Source organism: Saccopteryx leptura, chromosome 11 (assembly GCF_036850995.1).
Source record: "Saccopteryx leptura isolate mSacLep1 chromosome 11, mSacLep1_pri_phased_curated, whole genome shotgun sequence".
Classification (NCBI taxonomy): Eukaryota; Metazoa; Chordata; class Mammalia; order Chiroptera; family Emballonuridae; genus Saccopteryx; species Saccopteryx leptura.
The window spans coordinates 25,400,007-25,422,604 of record NC_089513.1 but is presented as its reverse complement, the minus strand read 5'-3'; the positions used below and the strand labels follow the sequence as shown (position 1 = coordinate 25,422,604).

The 22,598-nt window shown below is 38.4% G+C and overlaps 1 protein-coding gene across 2 annotated transcripts; it reads right to left on the bottom strand.

Annotated features, from left to right (window-relative positions):
- Positions 1-12,131: 12,131 nt before the first annotated feature.
- On the bottom strand, positions 12,132-22,115 carry SYT4 (synaptotagmin 4). 2 transcript variants are annotated; one of them, XM_066353077.1, is made up of 4 exons: positions 21,779-22,115; positions 17,992-18,806; positions 16,242-16,359; positions 12,132-14,853 (listed from the first exon to the last, which is right to left on the bottom strand). In XM_066353077.1, exons 1-4 carry the CDS (start codon positions 21,810-21,812, stop codon positions 14,546-14,548), a joined length of 1,275 nt encoding a protein of 424 aa, XP_066209174.1. In that variant the 5' UTR covers positions 21,813-22,115; the 3' UTR covers positions 12,132-14,545. The 2 variants fall into 2 exon arrangements, with proteins under 2 accessions (XP_066209174.1, XP_066209173.1); XM_066353076.1 differs by having other exon boundaries at positions 16,242-16,362; positions 21,779-22,113.
- Between the last annotated feature and the right edge of the window lie 483 nt (positions 22,116-22,598).

The following is a 22,598-nucleotide window of genomic DNA, read 5'->3' as shown; positions in this document are numbered from 1 at the left end:
AAAATATTGCCCTGGCCGGTTGGCTCAGCAGTAGAGTGTTGGCCTGGCGTGCGGGGGACCCAGGTTCGATTCCCAGCCAGGGCACATAGGAGAAGCGCCCATTTGCTTCTCCACCCCCCCCTTCCTCTCTGTCTCTCTCTTCCCCTCCGCAGCCGAGTCTCCATTGGAGTGAAGATGGCCCGGGTGCTGGGGATGGCCCCTTGGCCTCTGCCCCAGGCACTGGAGTGGCTCTGGTAGCGGCAGAGCAGCGCCCTGGGGGGGGGGGCGGGGCATCGCCCCCTGGTGGGCAGAGCGTCGCCCCTGGTGGGCGTGCCAAGTGGATCCCGGTCGGGTGCATGCGGGAGTCTGTCTGACTGTCTCTCCCCGTTTCCAGCTTCAGAAAAATACAAAATAAATAAATAAATAAATAAATAAATAAAAATAAAAAAATAATTAAAAAAAAGAAATACAAAATATTGTAAGAAAATACTATGAAGAACTGTATGCCAAAAAACTAGACAACCTAGATAAAATGGACAAATTCCTTGAAACATATAATCTTCCAAAAATTAATCTGGAAGAATCAGAAAACCTAAACAGACCAATTACAACAAATGAGATTGAAACAGTTATCAGAAAACTCCCAAAAAAGAAAAGTCCTGGGCCTGATGGCTTCACAAGTGAATTCTACCAAATATTCAAAGAAGAACTAACCCCTATCCTTTTCAAGTTATTGCAAAAAATTCAAAAGGAAGTAATATTTCCAAGCTCCTTTTATGAGGCGAGCATAGTTCTGATTCCAAAACCAGGCAAAGACAACACAAGGAAAGAAAATTATAGGCCAATATCCCTGATGAATTTAGATGCTAAAATCCTCAACAAAATATTAGCAAACCGGATCCAACAATATATGGAAAAAACCATACACCATGATCAAGTGGGATTTATTCTTGGGAGGCAAGGCTGATACAATATTTGCAAATCAATCAATGTAATTCATCACATAAACAAAAGGAAGGAGAAAAACCACATGATAATTTCAATAGATGCAGAAAAAGCATTTGATACAATCCAGCACCCATTCATGATCAAAATTCTCAGCAAAGTGGGAATACAGGGAACATACCTCAACATGATAAAGGCCATCTATGACAAACCCACAGCTAACATCATACTCAATGGGCAAAAATTAAAAGCAATTCCCTTAGGATTAGGAACAAGGCAGGGGTGCCCCCTTTCACCACTCTCATTTAACATAGTTCTGGAAGTCCTAGCCACAGAAATCAGACAAGAAAAAAAAATAAAAAGCATTCAAATTGGAAAAGAAGAAGTAAAACTATCATTATTTGCAGATGATATGATATTGTATATAAAAAACCCTAAAGTCTCAGTCAAAAAACTACTAGACCTTATAAATAAATTCAGCAAGGTGGCAGGATATAAAATCAATACTCAGAAATCAGAGGCATTTTTATACACTAACAATGAACTGTCAGAAAGAGAAATTAAGGAATCAATCCCCTTTACCATTGCAACCAAAAAAAAATAAAGTACCTAGAAATAAATTTAACCAGGGAGATTAAAGACTTGTACTCAGAAAATTATAAAACATTGATAAAAGAAATCAGGGAAGATACAAACAAGTAGAGGCATATTCTGTGCTCATGGTTAGGAAGAATAAACATCATTAAAATGTCTATATTACCCAAAGCAATTTATAAATTCAATGCAATACCGATTAAAATACCAATGACTTTCCTCAAAGATATAGAATACATATTCCAAAAATTTATATGGAACCAAAAGAGAACACGAATAGCCTCAGCAATCTTGAAAAGGAAGAATAAAGCGGGAGGTATCACACTTCCTGATATCAAGTTATATTATAAGGCCATTGTACTCAAAACAGCCTGGTACATGCATAAGAACAGGCATATAGATCAATGGAACAGAACTGAGAACCCAGAAATAAACCCACTCTTTTATGGACAACTGATATTTGACAAAGGAGGTAAGAGCATACATTGGAGTAAAGACAGCCTCTTCAACAAATGGTGTTGGGAAAATTGGACAGCTACCTGCAAAAAAATGAAATTAGACCACCAACTTACACCATTCACAAAAATAAACTCAAAATGGATAAAAGACTTAAATGTAAGCTGTAAAACCATAAGCATCTTAGAAGAAAACATAGGCAATAAGCTCTCTGACATCTCTCGCAGCAATATATTTGCTGATTTGTCTACACAGGCAAATGAAATAAAAGACAGGATAAACAATTGGGACTTTATCAAACTAAAAAGCTTCTGCACAGCTGAAGACAATAAGAACAGAGTGAAAAGACAAACTACACAATGGGAGAATATATTTGACAATGCATCTGATAAGGAGTAATAACCAAAATTTATAAAGAACTTGTAAAACTTAATACCAGGAAGACAAACAATCCAATCCAAAAATGGGCAAAAGAAATGAATAGACACTTCTCCAAAGAGGACATACAGATGGTCAATAGGCATATGAAAAAATGCTCAACATCACTAATTATTAGAGAAATGCAAATAAAACCACAATGAGATATCACCTCACACCAGTCAGAATGGTGCTCATCAATAAACAAAACAGAATAAGTGTTGGCAAGGATGTGGAGAAACGGGAACCCTCCCACACTGCTGGTGGGAATGCAGACTGGTGCAGCCACTGTGGAAAACAGTATGGAGATTCCTCAAGAAATTAAAAATCGAACTGCCTTTTGACCCAGCTATACCACTGTTAGGAATATACTCCAAGAACACCATAGAAGTGTTTGAAAAGAAGAAATGCACCCCCATGTTTATGGCAGCATTGTTCACAATAGCAAAGATCTGGAAACGGCCTAATGTCCATCAGAGGACAAGTGGGTTAAAAAGCTTTGGTATATATATACTATGGAATACTACTCAGCCATAAGATATGATGACATCGGATCTTTTACAACAACATGGATGGACCTTGATAACATTATACTGAGCGAAATAAGTAAATAAAAAAAAACTAAGAAGTATATGATTCCATACATAGGTGGGACATAAAAATGAGACTCAGAGACATGGACAACAGTGTTGGGGTTACAGGGTAGGGGGGAGGAGAGGGAGGGGGTTGGGGGAGGGGAGGGGCACAAAGAAAACCAGTTAGAAGGTGACAGAAGACAATTTTATCAATGTCACCTCATCAAAATTAACCAAAAAAAAAAAAAAAAAAAAAAGAATGTGTCTCACAGCTAATTGAGGCAGTTAGAAGAATAGTATAAGGATACTAATTCTGCTTCTCAGGCCACATCCTGAAAAAGGGGCCCCAGAAAATTGGTAATTTGGCTCCTCTGATTTTGCCAATTGTTTTTAAAAAAAATAGGTCAGGAACGCCCTGAAATGGAATTAACAATACATGAGCATAAATTTAAAGGACTTTTAGATACTGGAGCTGATGTATCTGTTATTGCTAAGCTACATTGGCCTCCTTCCTGGCCCACTTATGCAGCAGCCACAGAATTACAAGGTATAGGGCAGAGTAAATCCCCTCAACAAAGTTCTAGTTTTCTACATTGGGAAGATTAAGAAGGTCATTCTGGATTTTTTTAAGCCTTATGTGCTCCCTGGGTGGCCACTTAATTTGTGGGTAGAGAGGTTTTGAAAACTATGGGAGCATTGCTTGTCAGTCTTAATGGTTTAGTCCATACTCCGATGCTTAATTGGGGATTTTTGCCCACCAAGGGACTAGGGAAAGAACAGCGAGGAATTCTCACCCCCATAGAAATGGCACCCAATACCAGAAGGTGTGGATTAGGATATCAAAATTTAGCATAGGGGCCTTGGTAGCTCCTGCTACCTCAATAATGCATTGTGCAGACCCAATTACTTGGAAATCAGATAATCCTGTATGGGTAGACCAATGGCCCCTTTCTCAGGAGAAACTTAGGGCAGCTGCCCAATTGGTACAAGAGCAGCTACAGCTTGAGCACATTGAACCATCTAATAGCCCATGGAATACACTTCCATATTTTGATCTTGTTGCCTCCTGGATTATCAAGGGGCATAGGCGACCCTTACAGTTTATAGGTTTTGAGCCTCAAAATTATTGTTGTTCCTTTTTTCAAAGGATCAACAACAATGGCTCTGTGAAACTTCCACTAAATGGCAAATCGCTCTTGCAAATCAATGGACAACTTTATACTGAAACTGTCAACTTAAAATCAGCTCAAAGTCTAGAATTATATGCCATGATCATGGTTTTTCAGCATTTGCCATATTCCCCCTTTAATCTATATACAGACAGCAAATATTTACTTATGGTGTCTCCACTATAAAGACTGCTGTCTTAGGGACAAATGCTGATGAGCAATTTCAGCAGTTCCTCCTTCTTCAAAGACTTGTATGTCAACATAGAGCTCCAATTTTTATAGGACATACTCAAGCTCACTCCATGCTCCCTGGAGCTTAGCACAAGGGAAGGCGATCCCCCCCCCCTTTTTTTGTATTTTTCTGAAGTTGGAAATGGGGAGGCAGTCAGACAGACTCCCCGCATGTGCCCAACCGAGATCCACCCGGCACACCTACCGGGGGGGGATGCTCTGCCCATCTGGGGTGTTGCTCTGTTGCAACCAGAGCCATTCTAGCACCTGAGGCAGAGGATGCAAAGCCATCCTCGGTGCCCGGGCCAACTTTGCTCCAATGGAGCCTTGACTGAGGTTGGGGAGGAGAGAGACAGAGAGGAAGGAGAGGGGGAGGGGTGGAGAAGCAGATGGGCACTTCTCCTGTGTGCCCTGGCTGGGAATCAAACCCACGACTGCTGCACGCCAGGCCGACACTCTACCACTGAGCCAACCGGCCAGGGCCTAGGAATGCCCTTGTTGATCAAGCTACCCAAAAGAAAATTATTTGGAGCAACCATGACAGATCGAGCAATTCAGTCTCATACTATTCATCACCAGAATGCTGCAGTTCTGTGTAAACAGTTTCAACTTTCTCGGGAAGCAGCACAGCAGATTGGGAAATCCTGTCCAAGGGGTCCTATACTACAATCTGCCCCTTCATTTGGAGTTAACCCTCAAGGACCCATACCAGGACAACTTTGGGAAATGGATGTTACTCATATACCTTCATTTGGCAAACAGTCCTATGTTCACGTTAGAGTGGATACATATTCTGGATTTATAGTAACCTCTGTCAGAACAGGAGAGGCTGCTAAGCATGTTATAGCTCATTGTCTGTATGCACTGTTCTATTATTGGATTTCCTAAACTGGTTAAACTGACAATGCTCCTGCATATGGAGCAAAAGCATTTACTGTATTTTGTCATTCTTACAATCTTTAAAGTCAAGGTATTATTAAAGTGTACCCAGCAAATATTTTAAGGTCAATTTAAAAAAAAAAATTTAAAGGGGGTAGTCATATCCTGGAACTCCTATGGGTCTACCATATCATGCTTTTTACTTAAAAAATTTTTAAATTTCTTTTGAATGCTGATGATCAGGAGACACCAAATCTTTTTCTCCTGCAAACTACTACCTCTTTATTAGATCCAGCTAATAACACTGTTTTATCTTTTTCCAAATAGCTCCAGATATATGGAAAAGATTTATATAGGTAGATGGGCATCCTCAAACCCCTCAGCGAGATTTTCTGAGCATGGCCTATAAGATACCAAGAGGCAGAAAAAACCCAACAGAGATCAGGGGAAACACCAGCTTTTAGGATATGCCCTTAAAGGCTCCAATGCCCCAAAGGGGTTTCATAGAATGCCATCTGGGTCCTGCTTCAATAGTGGAAATGAAGGTCATTGAGCTAAAGCCTGCCAGACTTACATGCCTCTGCTGTGAGGAAACAGGGACACTGGAAGGTAGGCTTCTCCCTCGCTCCTCTAAGGGAGGGTTCAGTGGGTTCAGTCTCTTCCAGCCCTGCTCCAGCCACCTATGACCTAACCTTGCCCAGAATGCTGGTGTTTGCCAATGAAGGCTGAAGGTGCCGAGGGCCATCAGCCCCATCTATGACACTGTGGATGAGCCTAGGGTATTTCTTCTAAGAAGCAGGTAAACTGATCTCATTCGCACAAGGGCCACTTAATTATGTCTTGCCTGAATAGTCAGGTTTTTTATTCTTCCCTTGAAGATCTCTGTTGTGGGTGTTGATAGTCCTATTTTCTGCTGCTTTGTTTAATATATAGTGTTTCCTTTATTCTTCCTACCTCAATGTCCCACTCATATTTCAGACTGGGGCCTACTCCTAATTTAGAGCTCTCTTTCCCACTTTTGCCAACTTCTATTATGAATCTATCTTTGCCGCTCAGCTTAGTGTATCCCAAGGTTCTCTTTACCAAGCCACAGTCACAGAGCTTCAGGGAAAAGCAACCTGGTCTCATCTCTCCAGGCAGAGGAGAATAGAAGCTCCATCTCCACACATGCTGCAGATGGCTTTACCAGTCTACCTGAATCATTACCAGCCAGAAGCAGCGGTTATTGTGCCTTGGATGTGAGCTGCAAAGTATAGAATTGTGACAACAATTCCAGTGCCATGCGGACTTTTCCTGGATGTGGACTTTTCCTGGACTCCTGCTCCTTGTGACAGCTCATAACAGACTGAACTGGGGTTGGGTTGCATTTGTCAGGGATTTGGCATGGTGTTGGGGCCAACTTGGACTTGGTGAACATGTTAAGGACACTACTATTTTATGGATTCTTGCTGTATTGAACAAGAGTTTGCTTAAAGGCTTTAATCACTGTAAAAAAATAGAAGACTGGATAAAGAAGATGTGGCACATATACACCATAGTATACTATTCAGCCATAAGAAATGATGACATCAGATCACTTACAAGAAAATGGTGGGATCTTGATAACATTATACGGAGTGAAATAAGTAAATCAGAAAAAAACAATAACTGCAGGATTCCATACATTAGTGGGACATAAAAACGAGACTCAGAGATATGGACAAGAGTGTGGTGGTTATGGGGGGTGGGGGGAGGGAAGGAGTAAGAGGGGTAGGGGGTGGGGAGGGGCACAAAGAAAACTAGATAGAAGGTGACGGAGGACAATCTGACTTTGGGTGATGGTTATGCAACAGAATTGAATGATAAGATAACCTGGACATGTTTTCTTTGAATATATGTACCCTGATTTATTGATGTCACCCAATTAAAATAAAAATTTATTTATATAAAAAAGGAATCAAAACAGTTTAATACAGAGTTGGTAATGGCCCTGGCCAGTTGGCTCAGTGATAGAGCATTGGCCCAGTGTGTGTATGTCCTGGGTTTGTTTCCCAGTCAGAGCATACAGCAGAAGTGACTATCTGCTTCTCTTCCCCTCTCCTTCTTCCTTCTCTCTCTGTTCTCCTCCCACAGCCATGGCTTGATTGGAGCAAGTTGGCCTGGGTGCTGAGGATGGCTCCATGGTCTCACCTCAGATGCTAAAATAGCTCGATTGCTAAGCAACAGAGCAATGGTCCCAGATGGGTAGAGAATTGCTGGATAGGGGGCTTGCTGGATTAACTCCAGTCAAGGGATGTGGGGGAGTCTGTTTTTCTGCCTCCCCACTTTTTACTTAAAAAAAAGAGTTGATGATGGCTAAGAGTAGAATGGTAGTGGTGAAGATGGTGAGTTTTCAGTTGACAGGATGTGCTGAGGACCTGGCTATATGGATCTGAGAGAGACAAAAAATGATTTTTTTTAATAGAGAGGAGGGGAAATAGTAAGATACTTCTGCATGAGCCCTGACTGACCAGGATCCACCCAGTGACCCCCATCTGGGGATGATGCTCAGACCAACTGATCTATCCTCAGTTTCTGGGGTCAACACTCAAACCAATAAAGCCATTGGCTGCAGGAGGGGAAAAGGGAGGAGGAGAAAAGCAGATGGTCACTTTTCTTGTGTGCTCTGACTGGGAATTGAACCTAGGACATCCATATGCCAGGCTGATGCTCTATACACTGAGCCACCTGGCCAGGGCAAAAATTAATTTCAAACCACAACATTTTGAGACTAATTAACTGGAAGAGTAGAGTGGCCTTTGACTAGGAAGTGGAAGACTGTGGTAGATCTGTAGTTGATAGGAAGCTGGTTTATTGTGGGTTCTGTTTTGGATGTACTAAATTTGAGTGGCCAATCACACATCAAAGTGGAATTCCTATATAATACAGAGCAAATGCCAACTGAAAAAAAAACAACAAACAAACCTTTATTATTTAATAAATAAAGAGAAAATTCTTCACATATCAAAAGAATATACTTTAAAAATAGTCTTTGTAGCATGGCATTGAAGAATGTAAATAAAATTTTAAAATAAAAGATTTAGACTCAAACCCACTTTGGACAAGTTATAGCATATCTTTGAGCCTCAGTACCCTTATCTGTAAAATGTGTTAAAAATAAATTCTAAATAATGCACATGGCCTTTTTGGAGACTTCTTGTGTTAAGTATATCGAAGTATTTTATAAACTCTAAATCAATATTGCCTAAAAGTTGCTGAAAATAGAATTGCCTGCTAAGGTTTTTATTGTTTTCAGTTTGTTATTTATTTGAATGTTTGCTTTTAAACTTTTATATGACCCTACCTAAGTTTAGTGAGGCAGGAACTTCAAAAGAGGGCTTGTTAATGTCTTTCTAAAAACTCAAGTTTCCCAACTTCCTATCTCTTTCAACTTTTAAGACTCCTTGCTCAAAATCAATCAAATACACATAGTATATTTTAAAAATTGTGTTCGCTATAAAAGTAGCTCTGTGAAGTCAGTATTAAATAAGAGTTGACATACAGAACTTTATGATAGTTCACATTTTCTAATTGGTATGTTCCAGGGAGTAACACAATTCTATTAACCACTCTAAGATCAAACTCTACAGCATAATTTTGATGAACATGAAATTTAACTTTAGAATCTACCATTTGTTTGTGCACTTTTTCTTTTTCCTACACTTTTGTGTAGGAAACCAGGTCCTCTTGTCCAAATAAGTGAATTGATTTATACTTATTCACCTCAGTTCTTAAGATCTTAATGCACAATGCCTCTTAAATATCTTAATTGTTTTTTGTTTGTTTGTTTTTTACAGAGACAGAGAGAGGAACAGATAGGGACAGACTGGCAGGAACACAGAGAGATGAGAAGCATCAATTATCAGTTTTTTGTAGTGACACTTTAGTTGTTCGTTAATTGCTTTCTCATATGTGCCATGACCATGGGTCTTCAGCAGACTGAGTAACCCCTTGCTCAAGCCAGTGACCTTGGGGCCAAGCTGATGAGCTTTGCTTAAACCAGATGAGCCCACACTCAAACTGGTGACCTTAGGGTCTCGAACCTGGGTCCTCCGCATCCCAGTTTGATGCTCTATCCACTGCTCCACCGCCTGGTCAGGCTATCTTAATTGTTAAATAAGATGTTGGCACACTGTAAAGTGGACATTCAATCTTAAAGAATGAGCAACAAAAACCAGAGCCTTTACAGCTAGATATCTATGTAATGGAATGTATTATTTGGGGAGGATTTATACAACGTTTTAAAAGTAGTCTCTTTTACCATCAGGAAAGATGACTCTCAACCAATGTGAAAGAAATTACTGAGGGAACACTGCAGCAGCAGAGGGCCCATGCCAGGCTCTGAAGAAGTGAAGGGATCTCTTTACCTCTCATCCTACATGTCTGTGTGAGGGCAATCATGGAGGAGCAAGGAAGGACCAGCCCTGAAAGAAAAAAAAAAGGTTCACATTAGCCAAATACAGGACATTGTCACTTAAAATTTCTGTACAGTTGTTTTTCCCCTGACTGTTCTTTATGAAAGATACAGAGAAATTGAATTGATCAGAGTTGTTACATGACTAAATGATATCACAATAGAATTTAATTTGGGGGGGGGACACAGCGACTCATAGAATGTTAAGGTGGTTGTTAGTACTCCAGGCAATGCAGCAGCTTTGTCACTGGTAGCTTCAGTGTCAGCAGCAACCTGGGTCAGGGGAGCCCTGTGGAGTAGAGAACTAGCCCTGTTTCCCATCCAGTGGCCATGTGTCTCTAAGAGTTCTCCCCTGAGTAAGTAATTTATGATGGCAGCAGAGCCCTGTGGAGTGGAGAACTAGTCCTGTCTCCCATCCAGTGGCCATGTGTCTCTAAGAGTTCTCCACTGAGTAAGTGATTTATAATGGCAGCAGAGCCCTGTGGAGTAGAGAACTAGCCCTGTTTCCCATCCAGTGGCCATGTGTCTCTAAGAGTTCTCCACTGAGTAAGTGATTTATAATGGCAGCAGAGCCCTGTGGAGTAGAGAACTAGTCCTGTCTCCCATCCAGTGGCCATGTGTCTCTAAGAGTTCTCCCCTGAGTAAGTAATTTATAATGGCAGCAGAGCCCTGTGGAGTAGAGAACTAGTCCTGTCTCCCATCCAGTGGCCATGTGTCTCTAAGAGTTCTCCACTGAGTAAGTGATTTATAATGGCAGCAGAGCCCTGTGGAGTAGAGAACTAGCCCTGTTTCCCATCCAGTGGCCATGTGTCTCTAAGAGTTCTCCACTGAGTAAGTGATTTATAATGGCAGCAGAGCCCTGTGGAGTGGAGAACTAGTCCTGTCTTCCATCCAGTGGCCATGTGTCTCTAAGAGTTCTCCACTGAGTAAGTGATTTATAATGGCAGCAGAGCCTGAGGCCGTATCCTCAGTGTGCTCCTCACTTCTCTGCCTGTGCCATGTGAACATTTGCTCACTGCCCACATGCCTCCTGGCTTGCTGAGATTTCCTAGGCCCTCTCTGCATGACCTAGCATGAGCCACCTGGGTAGGTCCCTTTGTAATTTCGTGCTCTAAAAATCTTTTGCTTAGATGAACTTCAGCATTTCATTGGTGTGCTATAAAATCTCAATGTTAGAATTTCAAATCATTCACAGTTTCCAAGTCAATATCTTGGTTGCTTTTATTTTATTTTATTTTATTTTATTTGGCATGGTGGGGAGAGGCAGGGAGAGAGATACATAAATATTTAGCTGCTCCTGTATGTACCCTGACCAGGGAATCAAACCAGGAACCTCCATACTCCACGATGATGCTCCAACCAACCGAGCTATCTGGCCAGGGCTTAATTTTTTTTTTTTTTTTTTTTTTTGAGATAGAGAGATGAAGGAATAAGAGGGGATGGGGAAGGTAAGCATTCATTTGCACACTCATTGGGTGCTCCCAGTGTGCCCTGACCAGGGATCAAGGCTACAACCTTGTTGTTTTGGGATGACACTCTTAACTGACCGAGCTAACCAGCCAAGGCCTATATCCTGGTTGCTTTTAAATACTTTCCTTGATCTCAGATTACATCTTACAAGGAATACAAAACCACTTCAGTGTTAGCTTAAAATTAGAAATGGGCGTGCAAGTTCAATTCTCAGACACAAACAACAAATTCTGGTTCACCCCGAAACTAATTGGACATAATTTGGGATGTCTATTATTGATATGTGGCTTCTCATCTATAATGAAGTACACCAGAATAACAAAAATAATCTTTTTATATTTTTGGAGTAACTTTTCTGTTACTATTCCTGAACAATAGTAGTTTTCATGATTTCCCTTCTAAGCATCTATTAAATTTGCTTCCAATCTGCCACTTACGATTGGTCAGGCTTCAATTAAATATTAACTGAACTTTCTACATGCAACCTAGCTACTACGGAAATGTAAAGATCAATAAGACACACATTTCTATTTAATTAGGCCCTTACTTATATTGAGAGAACATAGATATGTTCACAGATGATCATTTAAAAAGATGCTATGAGGAAGTACTATACAGCTATAAAAAAGGAATGAGGACCATCTCTACATGCAGCCAGGGAAAGATCTTCATTAGATATCATAGGCATGATTTTGTTCATCTAATAAATGGGGTAATGTGAAAATATGTACATAGCATTTGAGTCCATTGAGTAAGCTCCTTCAGTCTCATGTTTTGTGTCTGTGTAATAGGGACTATGATAATTGTCCCAGATGATTGTTATGAAGATTCAGCAAAATAAAATTAGATGTGGAAAAGATCTTCATGCAAAATCACTAATGTTCCCTAATCTATGCTAAAATATCCATTAGAGAAACTTGAGAGCTTTGAAAGAAAGAAGCCTTATTATAGAGTCTATCAGTGGAAAGTTTGAGTTGAAATGGGTTGGGCAAAAGCAGCAATTTATTCATGTTTTACAAACAGTCTTACAAACATCATACATTGCTGGCACGAAAGAACGGACACCATCTCATACCCCATGCTTCCTTCCAAATCACTTCTATTGAGTTACAACATCAGAACAAGTCAGTTACTGAGTTACACAGTTCTTCAAACATGAATACCTCCCCAGCAGGGTGGTGAGTTTGGCTAATCAGACAAACAATTAATTTACATGTTTAATACAGTGCAGGATTTGCAACAGAATTGAAGATATTCACATTGATATTGAGATACATTATAAACAGTACAACTGTCAGAAGAGGATGGGATCACATATGTCCCTGCCTGTTTCAATTCTTTTTAGGTATTCCTTCTTTCTTTTTTCAAAAGCAGTTGCAAATAGTTTGACTCAACATTTCACACTCAAAAACACTTTAAGTTTTAATACCTAAAAACTATTTACAAATGATTCATTGTAATTTAAAAAGTATTTGTTGTTGGTTTTGTTGTTCCACATAAAAAAAGAAAATGTCGCCCTCCTCCAACAACTATACTTCACTTGATACCACCACTAACTTCTGGTGGTGGAAAGGATACTTAGGGTTGACTCCTCACAAGTTTTCAGAGCTCCAAAATATCATATATTCCATGGCCCATGTACCAAATATACCTACAGAAAAAGGCCATTGACTTCCCCAAACCCAACACTGACTACAATTCATTTCATGTTGCTTTCACAAAAATGCTGAGTGGACCCAGATGTGAGTTGACTTTGTGGTGAAATGAAGACAATGATTGGGGAATGGGCTTTTCAATCCCAAAGTCATCTTAAAGCACGAAAAAGAGGTCAGTTTCAATTTTTGTACATGTAAAACATTTTCTTTACATTAGGCATAGTCATAAAAAGCATGTATAAGTAGTTCTGAAAATGCATTGTCATAGAATTTACAAACACGAAGATATCAAACACATTCTCAAAAAACTGCTAAGTACTGACACAAAACCTGACTCAAAATGTAAAAGTTTCAGTAGACTTTTCTAACTTGCATATTTAATAATTCAACTGTACCCGAGTTTCACCCATACTTCTCTAAATACTCAAATATAGTGACATTACCTCAAGTTCATTCACAGGGCGCTGCTTTAGTCTAACAAGTTTTTTAATGAGTTTCAGGTCCCTGGCATTGGAAAAAAAATGGTATAAGACACAAGTCTGTCTATAAACTGTTACACAGAAAACAGCTCAAGACAAATTAACCTAGAAAAGATAGTGAAACATACTTTGTTGTGCTAATTTGACAGCCTAAATATATTTTGTGTGAACATATGTAAATTATATTAGGCTTGCTATATAACTACTTTTTAATCTTATCACTTAGTGTGTTAGTTTAAGTAATGCTTTCTGCTGGCAATGGTTAAAACTTCAGTCTTTCTTGTTTATATGTTTCTTTTCAAATAGTATCTGAGTCCTTTCTGGAGAAAACTCAATGAAGACTTCGTTAGCCACGCCCTCTCTGTGTACAAGGGAGTGTCCTGAATGTATATCTGCATACTACACATATTTCCTATAAAAAAAAAACTGCATTTCTAACTGGATTTCTACCTGAACTTTATTTTTTTTACCAACTAGCTAATTCAACAACTTCAAAAAGGTAAATAGGGCTTTCTTAGACCACACTGACGCTTGTGATAGGCAGTGAATAATTCAAGGCCACGGTCCTCATGTGATATTATATTTTACAACATTTGACTCACATATAACCTTAGGGGAAAGAAACGTCATATTTCAGCCACAGTGTTCTCAACTCAGCCCTTTGATAAAATGATTACTCAGTTTGTCACTGTCCTTTTGAAACAAACCTAAATTACTCCTCTTACGAAAAAATTGTATCAAGTAGTTACAAACAAAGAGTAATGACCATATACTTTAATATGCAGGACACATTTGCATGTGACATAATATAAAAGAAAGTAGAGAACACTTCTTTAATATCTTTGGATTTAAAGAAAAATTGATTTCCCCATTTGAAGAGAAATGGATGAATTTTCATAAGGGAAAGATACACTTTTCATTTCTAAAATCTTAACAATCCCATTGACTTTTAGTGACATGCTCCAATGAGATCATCACCTTCTAGCACAGTCGTCACCACTTGGGATTGTACTGCAGAATTGGCAAAATGTTTGGCTACTCATTAAATATCTTATGAAAACTTATCCAATAGCTCTAGTAAAGGGGGAAATTATCATGATACACATTTACAGTTACTTTCTGGTCTGCTAATTCAATCCATTTCTAACACCACCACCAAACATAAGGTAGCTTGCTGTCACAAGCTTGCAATAATGTATCAGAAAGAAAAAAAATTGTTCCTTGCCTAGTAAAAATCATGAAGTCCCAACACATGGCTAGGATGCTAACCATCACAGAGCACATGCCACTTGGCAATTTGTCTCCTGGGATAGTCACAGATCTCCTTCCAGTGCTCTCCGCCGGTTCCTTCTGCGGCTGCTCCCAGGACCAACTGCCCGATCACCTCATTGCGGGATCCCCTTTCGGAATCCAAAACCAGAAATTCAACGCTGATCTCTTCCAGACCCTCACAAGGAATATCAAAGACAAACAGTTCATTGAACACTGCGTTGGGGGTGCATTTCTTCACATGAGTCTTCTTTTTGGAGATCCTCTTTTTGGCATGGTACAGGTTCACTTTGACGTAGGGGTCTGCAATGGTGAACAATAGACATTATAGGGACAAGACCTGGCTGGAGAGCTGACCTCAGTGTAACAATGTCCCTTAGAGACCACAGCCTAATAACAAAATGTGATTACAAGGAAAATGAGGCAGAACAAAGCAAAAATATGCATAAATCCTGGCTTCACTCTTGTAAACAAAGTAAAAAAATAAAATTACGAATGTTTAACACAAGAGAAAACAGTTCTAAAACAGAGGATGAGGAAGGAATTACAATGACAGGATGAAGAGATAACAAAAAAAAAAAAAAAAGGGAAGAAGAGAGAATGTTCTAGTGACACATTCTGATTACTAATAACTCATCCCACAGACTGGGATAGAAGGAAGAAAACATTACTGAATATCTAACCTGACTTAGTGGCATGTCTTTGGATAGGTCCCTCTACCTCTCTGAGCTTGGGCTGTTTTTTCTATGGAACTGGCACTCAGAATTCACAGTGACAATGCCTTTTTTTGGCTGTAACATTCTTATGCTTCTTCAATCACCTTCTAGAAGTGCTTTCTGTTTCCCAATGTTGACCTTCCCTGTGTCACCATTATTGTGTGGATTTAGGATCATGTTACTTTATCACATGTTTAATAATAATATTTTTGCCCTTTTCTGGTTGCAGCATATGAATTAATTAGCTTCCCAATCAAAACCTTTAAGACCACACTGTGTATTCAACTTTTATTAATAAATAATAATAAAATTAAGTGATATTTAATGAAATATATACTTCTAGTCCTTATAACACCCCTTAAGATAAGTATTATGTCCAGTTTGTATAGAGTTTAAGAAACATATCCAAGCTTACTATGTTAAGAAATGGAAGAGTTAGGATTTTGAACTCATCTTTTTAACACACAGGTCATGTGTTCTTTCTCATCATACTATACAACAAGGTTGTATTTTTGCAAGTTGTATTTTTAATTAGTCAAAAACCAAAAAGCTAATTCTTAAAGCAGGTACATAAGAAATTAAAAGAAAACATAATAAAAATAATAGAAATGTAGGGATAGGCAGGTTCATTTAAAATACTAAAATTTATTTAGAACTTTTATTTTACATCCATCACTGTATTTTTGGCAGTGTGGCCTCTGATCCTTGCATTTATCCCTGGTTTCTGCTTAACCTCATTCAGACACCTACACTGTACTATCTTTGGCTTAGATCTTGGGACTCTGTAGTTTTCTTCTTCTTGCTAAAAAAAAATTGGCTCAGATTATTATTCCGCTATTAGAAACAGAAAAACAATCACATCACTTGTGACTGTGAATAAAAGTAACTCAAAGTCATGATTATGTCAGTTAAATATTTTTCCCAATGCATTCCTCCCTTATACACAGAGCCTGAGTTTTTCAGAAGTATTCTTACCTGAAAGTCCAGACACATCGGATTTGGGCAGGTGTCGAGCTTTTAGGACAACCACAGTGAGAGTGTTTGTGGTGGACTGATAGCAAAGAGAAATCAGCAGCTCCCCCCGTCCTGAAGACTTCTAAGCAAAGAGAGATGGGGTAAAAGTATTTTTTATTATTTTTAATTTTTGAAACTTGTACTTATATTAAAAATTTAAAGCAATATAATAACATTGTTATTTAGGTGTAACTTTTCTACTTATTTTTATTTTAGTGTGCTGAGGAATCCAAGAGTAGCAATCTTTTGTGTAGGACCATCACCTCCTAAAAACAACTGCCTGCCATCTTGCGGTTTCTTTTGGTACTACAGGATGTTAAAACATAAGCCACACCCATTACTTGAATTGTTAAAAAGGATATTTAGACTATAGCCTGTACAGAGAGATGTTTAGCTTTTGCTTTTTAAATTAAATCTACACTTTTTGAAGTTATTAATAGTAACAAATTATCTCAGTCATTTGAAAGTATCTGTATAGGGCAAAATGACTCATGTTAAGTTTAACTTGTTTTATATTCTTTAGCCCTGAGATTATTGGAATTTGAATTCTGAGGAATGAAAATCTATTCTAACCCCCATCACTCTTCAGGTCCATAGGGATGATGGAATTAAAATTATCTGCCACCAGCTCTGCCTAAAGTCTTTGTTTAATCTAAGGAATAAATAAGTGGTTACTGTGTTTGGACAGTAACCACAAGATCTTTCTTTGTATGAAACTGTGACTTTATTTGTACAAGTTTTAACTAAAAGTAACAAACTGCAAACTTAGAGCTTGATTATAATTAAGAATGATGGCTGGGTCAGAACCCCTAAAACTTCAATATGTTTATACAAAAGCTGACAGAGGGTAGCTATATGAATAAACACTTCAAGAAGAATAAGAGTGGTGCACATCTGTATTCTCACTGTGCCACTAAACATCCGGGTGTCTCAAACAAGCAACTTAATGTTTCTGGACCTTGACTTTCATGAATTTTAACAGAGACAAAGGCAAGGATATGGTCAAAATAAGCTTTATGGTTAATCTATGAAATTATACCTTATAGACACAAGTTATTCCAGAATATCATAATTAGAATTTATTGGTTCCTGTATTTAATGTGGAAATAGGATTAAATGTGATTAACTAATGTCTTATCATTTTCTAATGATCCCAGAACTACCAAAGTAGTATAACTATGAAGGCAAATAACTCACTTCCTGTTATACAACATAAAATTTAACATTTATAATTCAATATTATGTGATGTCTCCTCCTTGAAAAGCAATTCTATGAAAAGTCAATACAGCATCCAAATCCTCAGAATAAATTGATTTAATTTTAAATTTCAACTTCAGCTTCAATTATGCTGACCTTGAAACATCTTTGTTAGCTCGCTTATGAATAAGAAACATTTGCCTGCATTGTAGTTGAAGTGGCATGCATCTTGGTCAAAATACTTGTGAGAGAAATTAACTAAAATATTTATATAAGTGATTTTTAAATATTCATAAAGGATGCCTTTTGTTTTGTATCATAAAAATACTTTAAGCATTTCAGTTGTGAGTTAAATTTTCTTTCATCTACTCTCCTCCCCTGATCCTCATTTGATAAGAATAATAACTAAACATGGTAAAGATGATCTGCACAAAACTTATGAAAATCCCCTTGATACAAAAAAGTTACATAAAAGATTGTTTATGAATACTTTAAATACTAAAAATGAATTACCCTAACATTTCTCTTGATAATCTCTCTGTCCATTAACATTTTCCCATCAGACAATTCAATCCCTGCCAGAGGAATAAGGACTTCTCCGATGATGTCATCTCTTGAAAACCTGTCAAAACTCAAGATTGTGAAGTGCAAGGCCAACTCTTGGATCTGGGTGTAGGGGATCCCATAGAATGTAAAGGTCTCATCAAACACAGGGTCCAAAGTCTTTCTAAGGACTCTGGTTTTCACTTTATGCTTTTTCTCTGGGAGAATCGTCATTTTGATGTACGGGTCAGAGGTCATCGACTGCTCATCCATGGCCGGCAAGCCACGGGCTTCCTTGATATTTACCACAAATGCCTTCTTCTCAAAGTTGTACTCTAAGGAGAAGAAGAGGGTTCCCAGCTTCTCTTGCTTCTCTTCTGAACTAAGGGATGTGCTAGAATTTAAGCTATCGGGAGAAACCCCCTCTTTTTCCCCTTCTGAACAGAGCTTTGGGGTCACATTCTCTACATTGAGAGGGCTGCTCGCTTTGAGGTTTGTTTTGGGGAAATTGCCATTGAGATCTCTCTTCTCAAGGTCGAGATGCAATGAATTCTTGGGCACGGCTGGTTTATTCTTTACTTCATTTTTGTCATCTGCTCCAAACTTCTTCTTGCTACTTAGGTTTTCAGGGTAGATATCGACTCCCTTTAGCACATGCACAAACTTATATGGAGGAGTCTTGTTAGACTTGGAAGATTTTCTCTGACAGCAGATCCATGCAAACAGAGAGACTGTGAAGACCAGGCCAAATGCACTGAAGATCCCTACCACGGTGGGAATTTCATCTGAAAAATCAAATGACCAACAACATACATTAAAGGACAGCATTGGAGACATGAGCCTATGAGAAAAGCATCCTAGAGCTGGAAATTGCTGTAGGTGGCGCAGCCTGAATGACTTACCTGCTGTTCTGGGTATGAGTTATGTATACATTTCACATCACCTTCAGGAATAAACACATCTTTTGTGTGACACATAGGGGAAAAAACACACATTATGATAGAAACTTTATTTCAGTAGTTTTCATAAATAAAAGGAAAAGGTGAAACAGGGTCTGAATCAGGGGTGGAGGAATGCTAAATGACCCTGACCTACCTTTGTTTTTACAGATAACATGAGTCAACTACAGCACGATGGGTCAGTACTAATATTATTATGTTTCCATTGACATTTTGAGGCTTTCCAGAAGCATCAATTCTTATTGACTATGGAACTTCAAATCACATTCTTCAAAAACTAGGAAAGCCTGTATTCTTACTAGCTCTTTACTCAGGATCCAAACAGCAAACATCTAGGGACTCAGTGATTGAGGTAATTTTAAGAAATGGTGGAACACTATCTGCCATTGTCACAGACTCATTAATGTCCATCCACATTATGGAACAGTGGGATAAAAGAAATGTATATATATTAGTGAAAAATAGTAAGACAAACAATAGGATATTAATATTACATAACTTATAACACTACAAACTCCTGTATAACAACCCCAAATTCCCCAAACACTAAATTTTCTGAAGTACAAACTAGTTACACCTAAATAGAATAAAAACTGAACAATAGTTTTAAATGAATCATCATTCCTTAACATGTAATGAGAAGAGTGAGTATAGATAATTTCGAGTTCAATTTTATCCATAACTGATTGTTTTCTAGCATAGTTCCACATGGTAAATGGTAATCAAACTGAAATAGGCATTCTTTCTTTGAAAGGGGATACATTAAATTACAGTGACATTAGGTAATATTGACTATGCATGAAGCTTATCATGTTCCATGTGTAAGCATATTTCTCCCACAAATGATTAGCAACACTGTGTAAAAGCAGCATTGCTATATCTGGACACAATGTACCAATTAGCCAATGTTTAATATAGTCAAATTGAATATAACTAATGCAATATTATTTGCATTTACTTCCATTCCAATCTATATTTTTCCATCCCAAATACTGAGAGTAAAGTTAAAAGTCCCATTCAGGAAGGGGTTAATTCTTGTGTAAATAACCCTTGAAAGAATAATCTTTTGTTACTTCTCTTCTCCATCCCCTCAAATCTTCTGCTCATCTACTTCGTAATCACAAAACTAAACCCAAAGAATATACAGTAAGTACTAAAATATTAAGAAATGACAAATAAAAGCAGAAGATAAAAAAGCAAACAAAACAATAAAATATTTTATAGTTTATTTCTACCAAGAAACTAAATCACATAAAGATGAAAAATAAGTCTTTCAATTCCCCAAATAGAAAAAGCACCAAATGCTACAGAAAAAAAAAAATGAGGCAAGAGATACAGATAATCAGCTAAACTTAGTATCAGCTTTCCAGTTTTCCCTTCTACTCAAGTCTTTGTGATGGAAAAATATCCACTGCTGGACTCTAATAAAATAAGGCCAGGAGGCAAAAGCAAAGTCACGAACTAATGCAAGAAGAACAATAAAAGCCATAGAATTTTTTTTTTTTTTCTAAACAGACTGATGGCTCAAGCTAGAACGTTTTTTGGGTTTTTTTTTTTTTTCCCTCATGAGTACAGTCTCTGAAAAAGGCTCAGTGTTGGAAAATTTCTGACTTTCAAATCAGAAATTGGGAATAAACATCACAACAATATAAACTCAATCACCTAAAAGTAAGGCTGTGAAAGAAACTCATTTCTGAGTATACTATCACCAATTGTCTCTATGCAATACTTATGTAAAATGGCAAGATATTTGATATAGCATGGAAAAACTCACTTCCTACATATTTTCTACTGATAAAGTCTTAAGCAATTGAGAGAAAAAACCTCAATCATTTCACTCAGTTTAATAACAGTTATCATGCATTTGTAGATAGCATTCCTTATTTGTAAACTTCTATACAATTTCCTGGTCTTTTTTGTGTGTGTGCGCATGTGTATGTGTGTGTGAGTACTTGTAAAGTAAGTAAAACTGTGCTCTCTGGTCTTTGAAATGTAATGGTAGCTTAAAATATTATTATTGTTATTTTAATTTGAAGAACATCTCGTTTTATTTATTAAAAGAAAAGAGCAATGGTGTGAAAATATTTGGTATCGGAAAAGGGAAACTGACTGGAAAAATGGAGTACTAATTACAGTTTCCAGTAGCTTTTAGCTAACTGCTTGACCTGCAACACTTCCCTCCTCTCTCTGGGCTTCCGTGTTAGCTCACCTGTGAAATGAAATGGGCTCAGCTACTTCGTTTCAAATATTCCCTTAACTCTTTCTAGCATCATAGGATCCTGCCTCTTGCAACATATTTCAAGGATACAATCAAAACATAGCAGAGAGAACATCCTTAGGGTACACTTTGTAATATATATATACACACACACACACACATTCCCAAAGCCCCAATATATAAGTGGTGTTATGTATGCCAAGATCAAACCCTTATATAATCAATTGAACATTTGGCTTCCCTGAAATTTACCTACAAATAAAAATCACCTATAGAATTAATCAAACCAACAATCAAACAACAGACTCTTTTTCTCCCTTTCCTTATAGCGTGCTGCAATTTACAGAGCGACTTGAACGTTTAAGGAACTTCCTTAAGCAGAAGGCAATTTTTAAGGAGAAAGATACTAAGGAAGGGAGCTACAACAGAGATAAACCACGATTACCCGTTTATTATTCTCATTTTCCTTTCAGATTAACTACCTAGTAAATCTATATTCAACATCCTGCGAGGGGGAAAACACAGCTCACCCACAGCATTCAGGAAACAACCGCAGTTGTAAGTTGAGTAACTTGCTTACCAAATTCTTCCCGGCTGGTTGCAATCGGAGCCATTTTTTGCTGCGTGCTCTGTCCGAGGTGCTGAACGGAAAACTCCAAGCTTGGTTCACTTGCCTCGGTCTGAAGCGCCGGCTTTCCCGAGTGCTGAAAACAACAGCGCAGAGCCCGGGGGACCTGCGCCTGGAACAGGGAGGAGGCAAAGAGGGAGGTACACTCGCCCTCGCACTGTGATTTGCCGCCCCTGTTCCTGTTTTGGCTCTCTGAGCTCGTCTCCGAGACTCCAGACGTGGCTGAAACCCGAATTGACGCAATCCTGACGCTACAGGGTTGAAATCAGCACCTGCCCTCCCACCTCTCCTCCCTTCGAGCCTCTCCTCTCCTTTTTTCTTTCTTCCTTTCTCCGCTGAGGATTCAACACACTCATCAATTATCTTAACTGCTGGACTACTGGATATTAGCTTTGGTGTTCTGTGGGGGTGACTCAGAGGCACAGGGAGATGAGCCCTGAAGCTCATCCCTGTCAGGGTCTAATATAAAAATCTTCTGATCATCCAGATCAGTAAAAATGTGTCTGTGAGTTTTCAGTATAACGTGATTTACAGAGGCAATTTAAGGGAAGAGTAAGAGAAATTTCAGCATGAAATGACCCATGGTAAAATGAAAAAATATGTTTTCTTTCTTTCTGAATTTTCCTTTGATATACCTAGGCTAGAAAACAATTAATTGCACATTGATCCATTTGAAATAGGAGTTTTTCCATTTAAATCACTTAGCTTCTAATAAATTACTAGTCCTAATATTTTGCTGATGCCATTGCTCCATCTGTCAGCTCTCTTCCCT

Coding starts and splice junctions, on each gene's coding strand:
- SYT4 (XM_066353076.1), bottom strand. CDS start 21,812: ATGGCTCCGATTGCAACCAGCCGGGAAGAATTTG. Junction 16,363..17,991: donor TTATCAAGAGAAATGTTAGG/GTAATTCATTTT, acceptor CTCTTTGCTTAG/AAGTCTTCAGGACGGGGGGA. Junction 14,854..16,241: donor CGATGTGTCTGGACTTTCAG/GTAAGAATACTT, acceptor TCACCATTGCAG/ACCCCTACGTCAAAGTGAAC.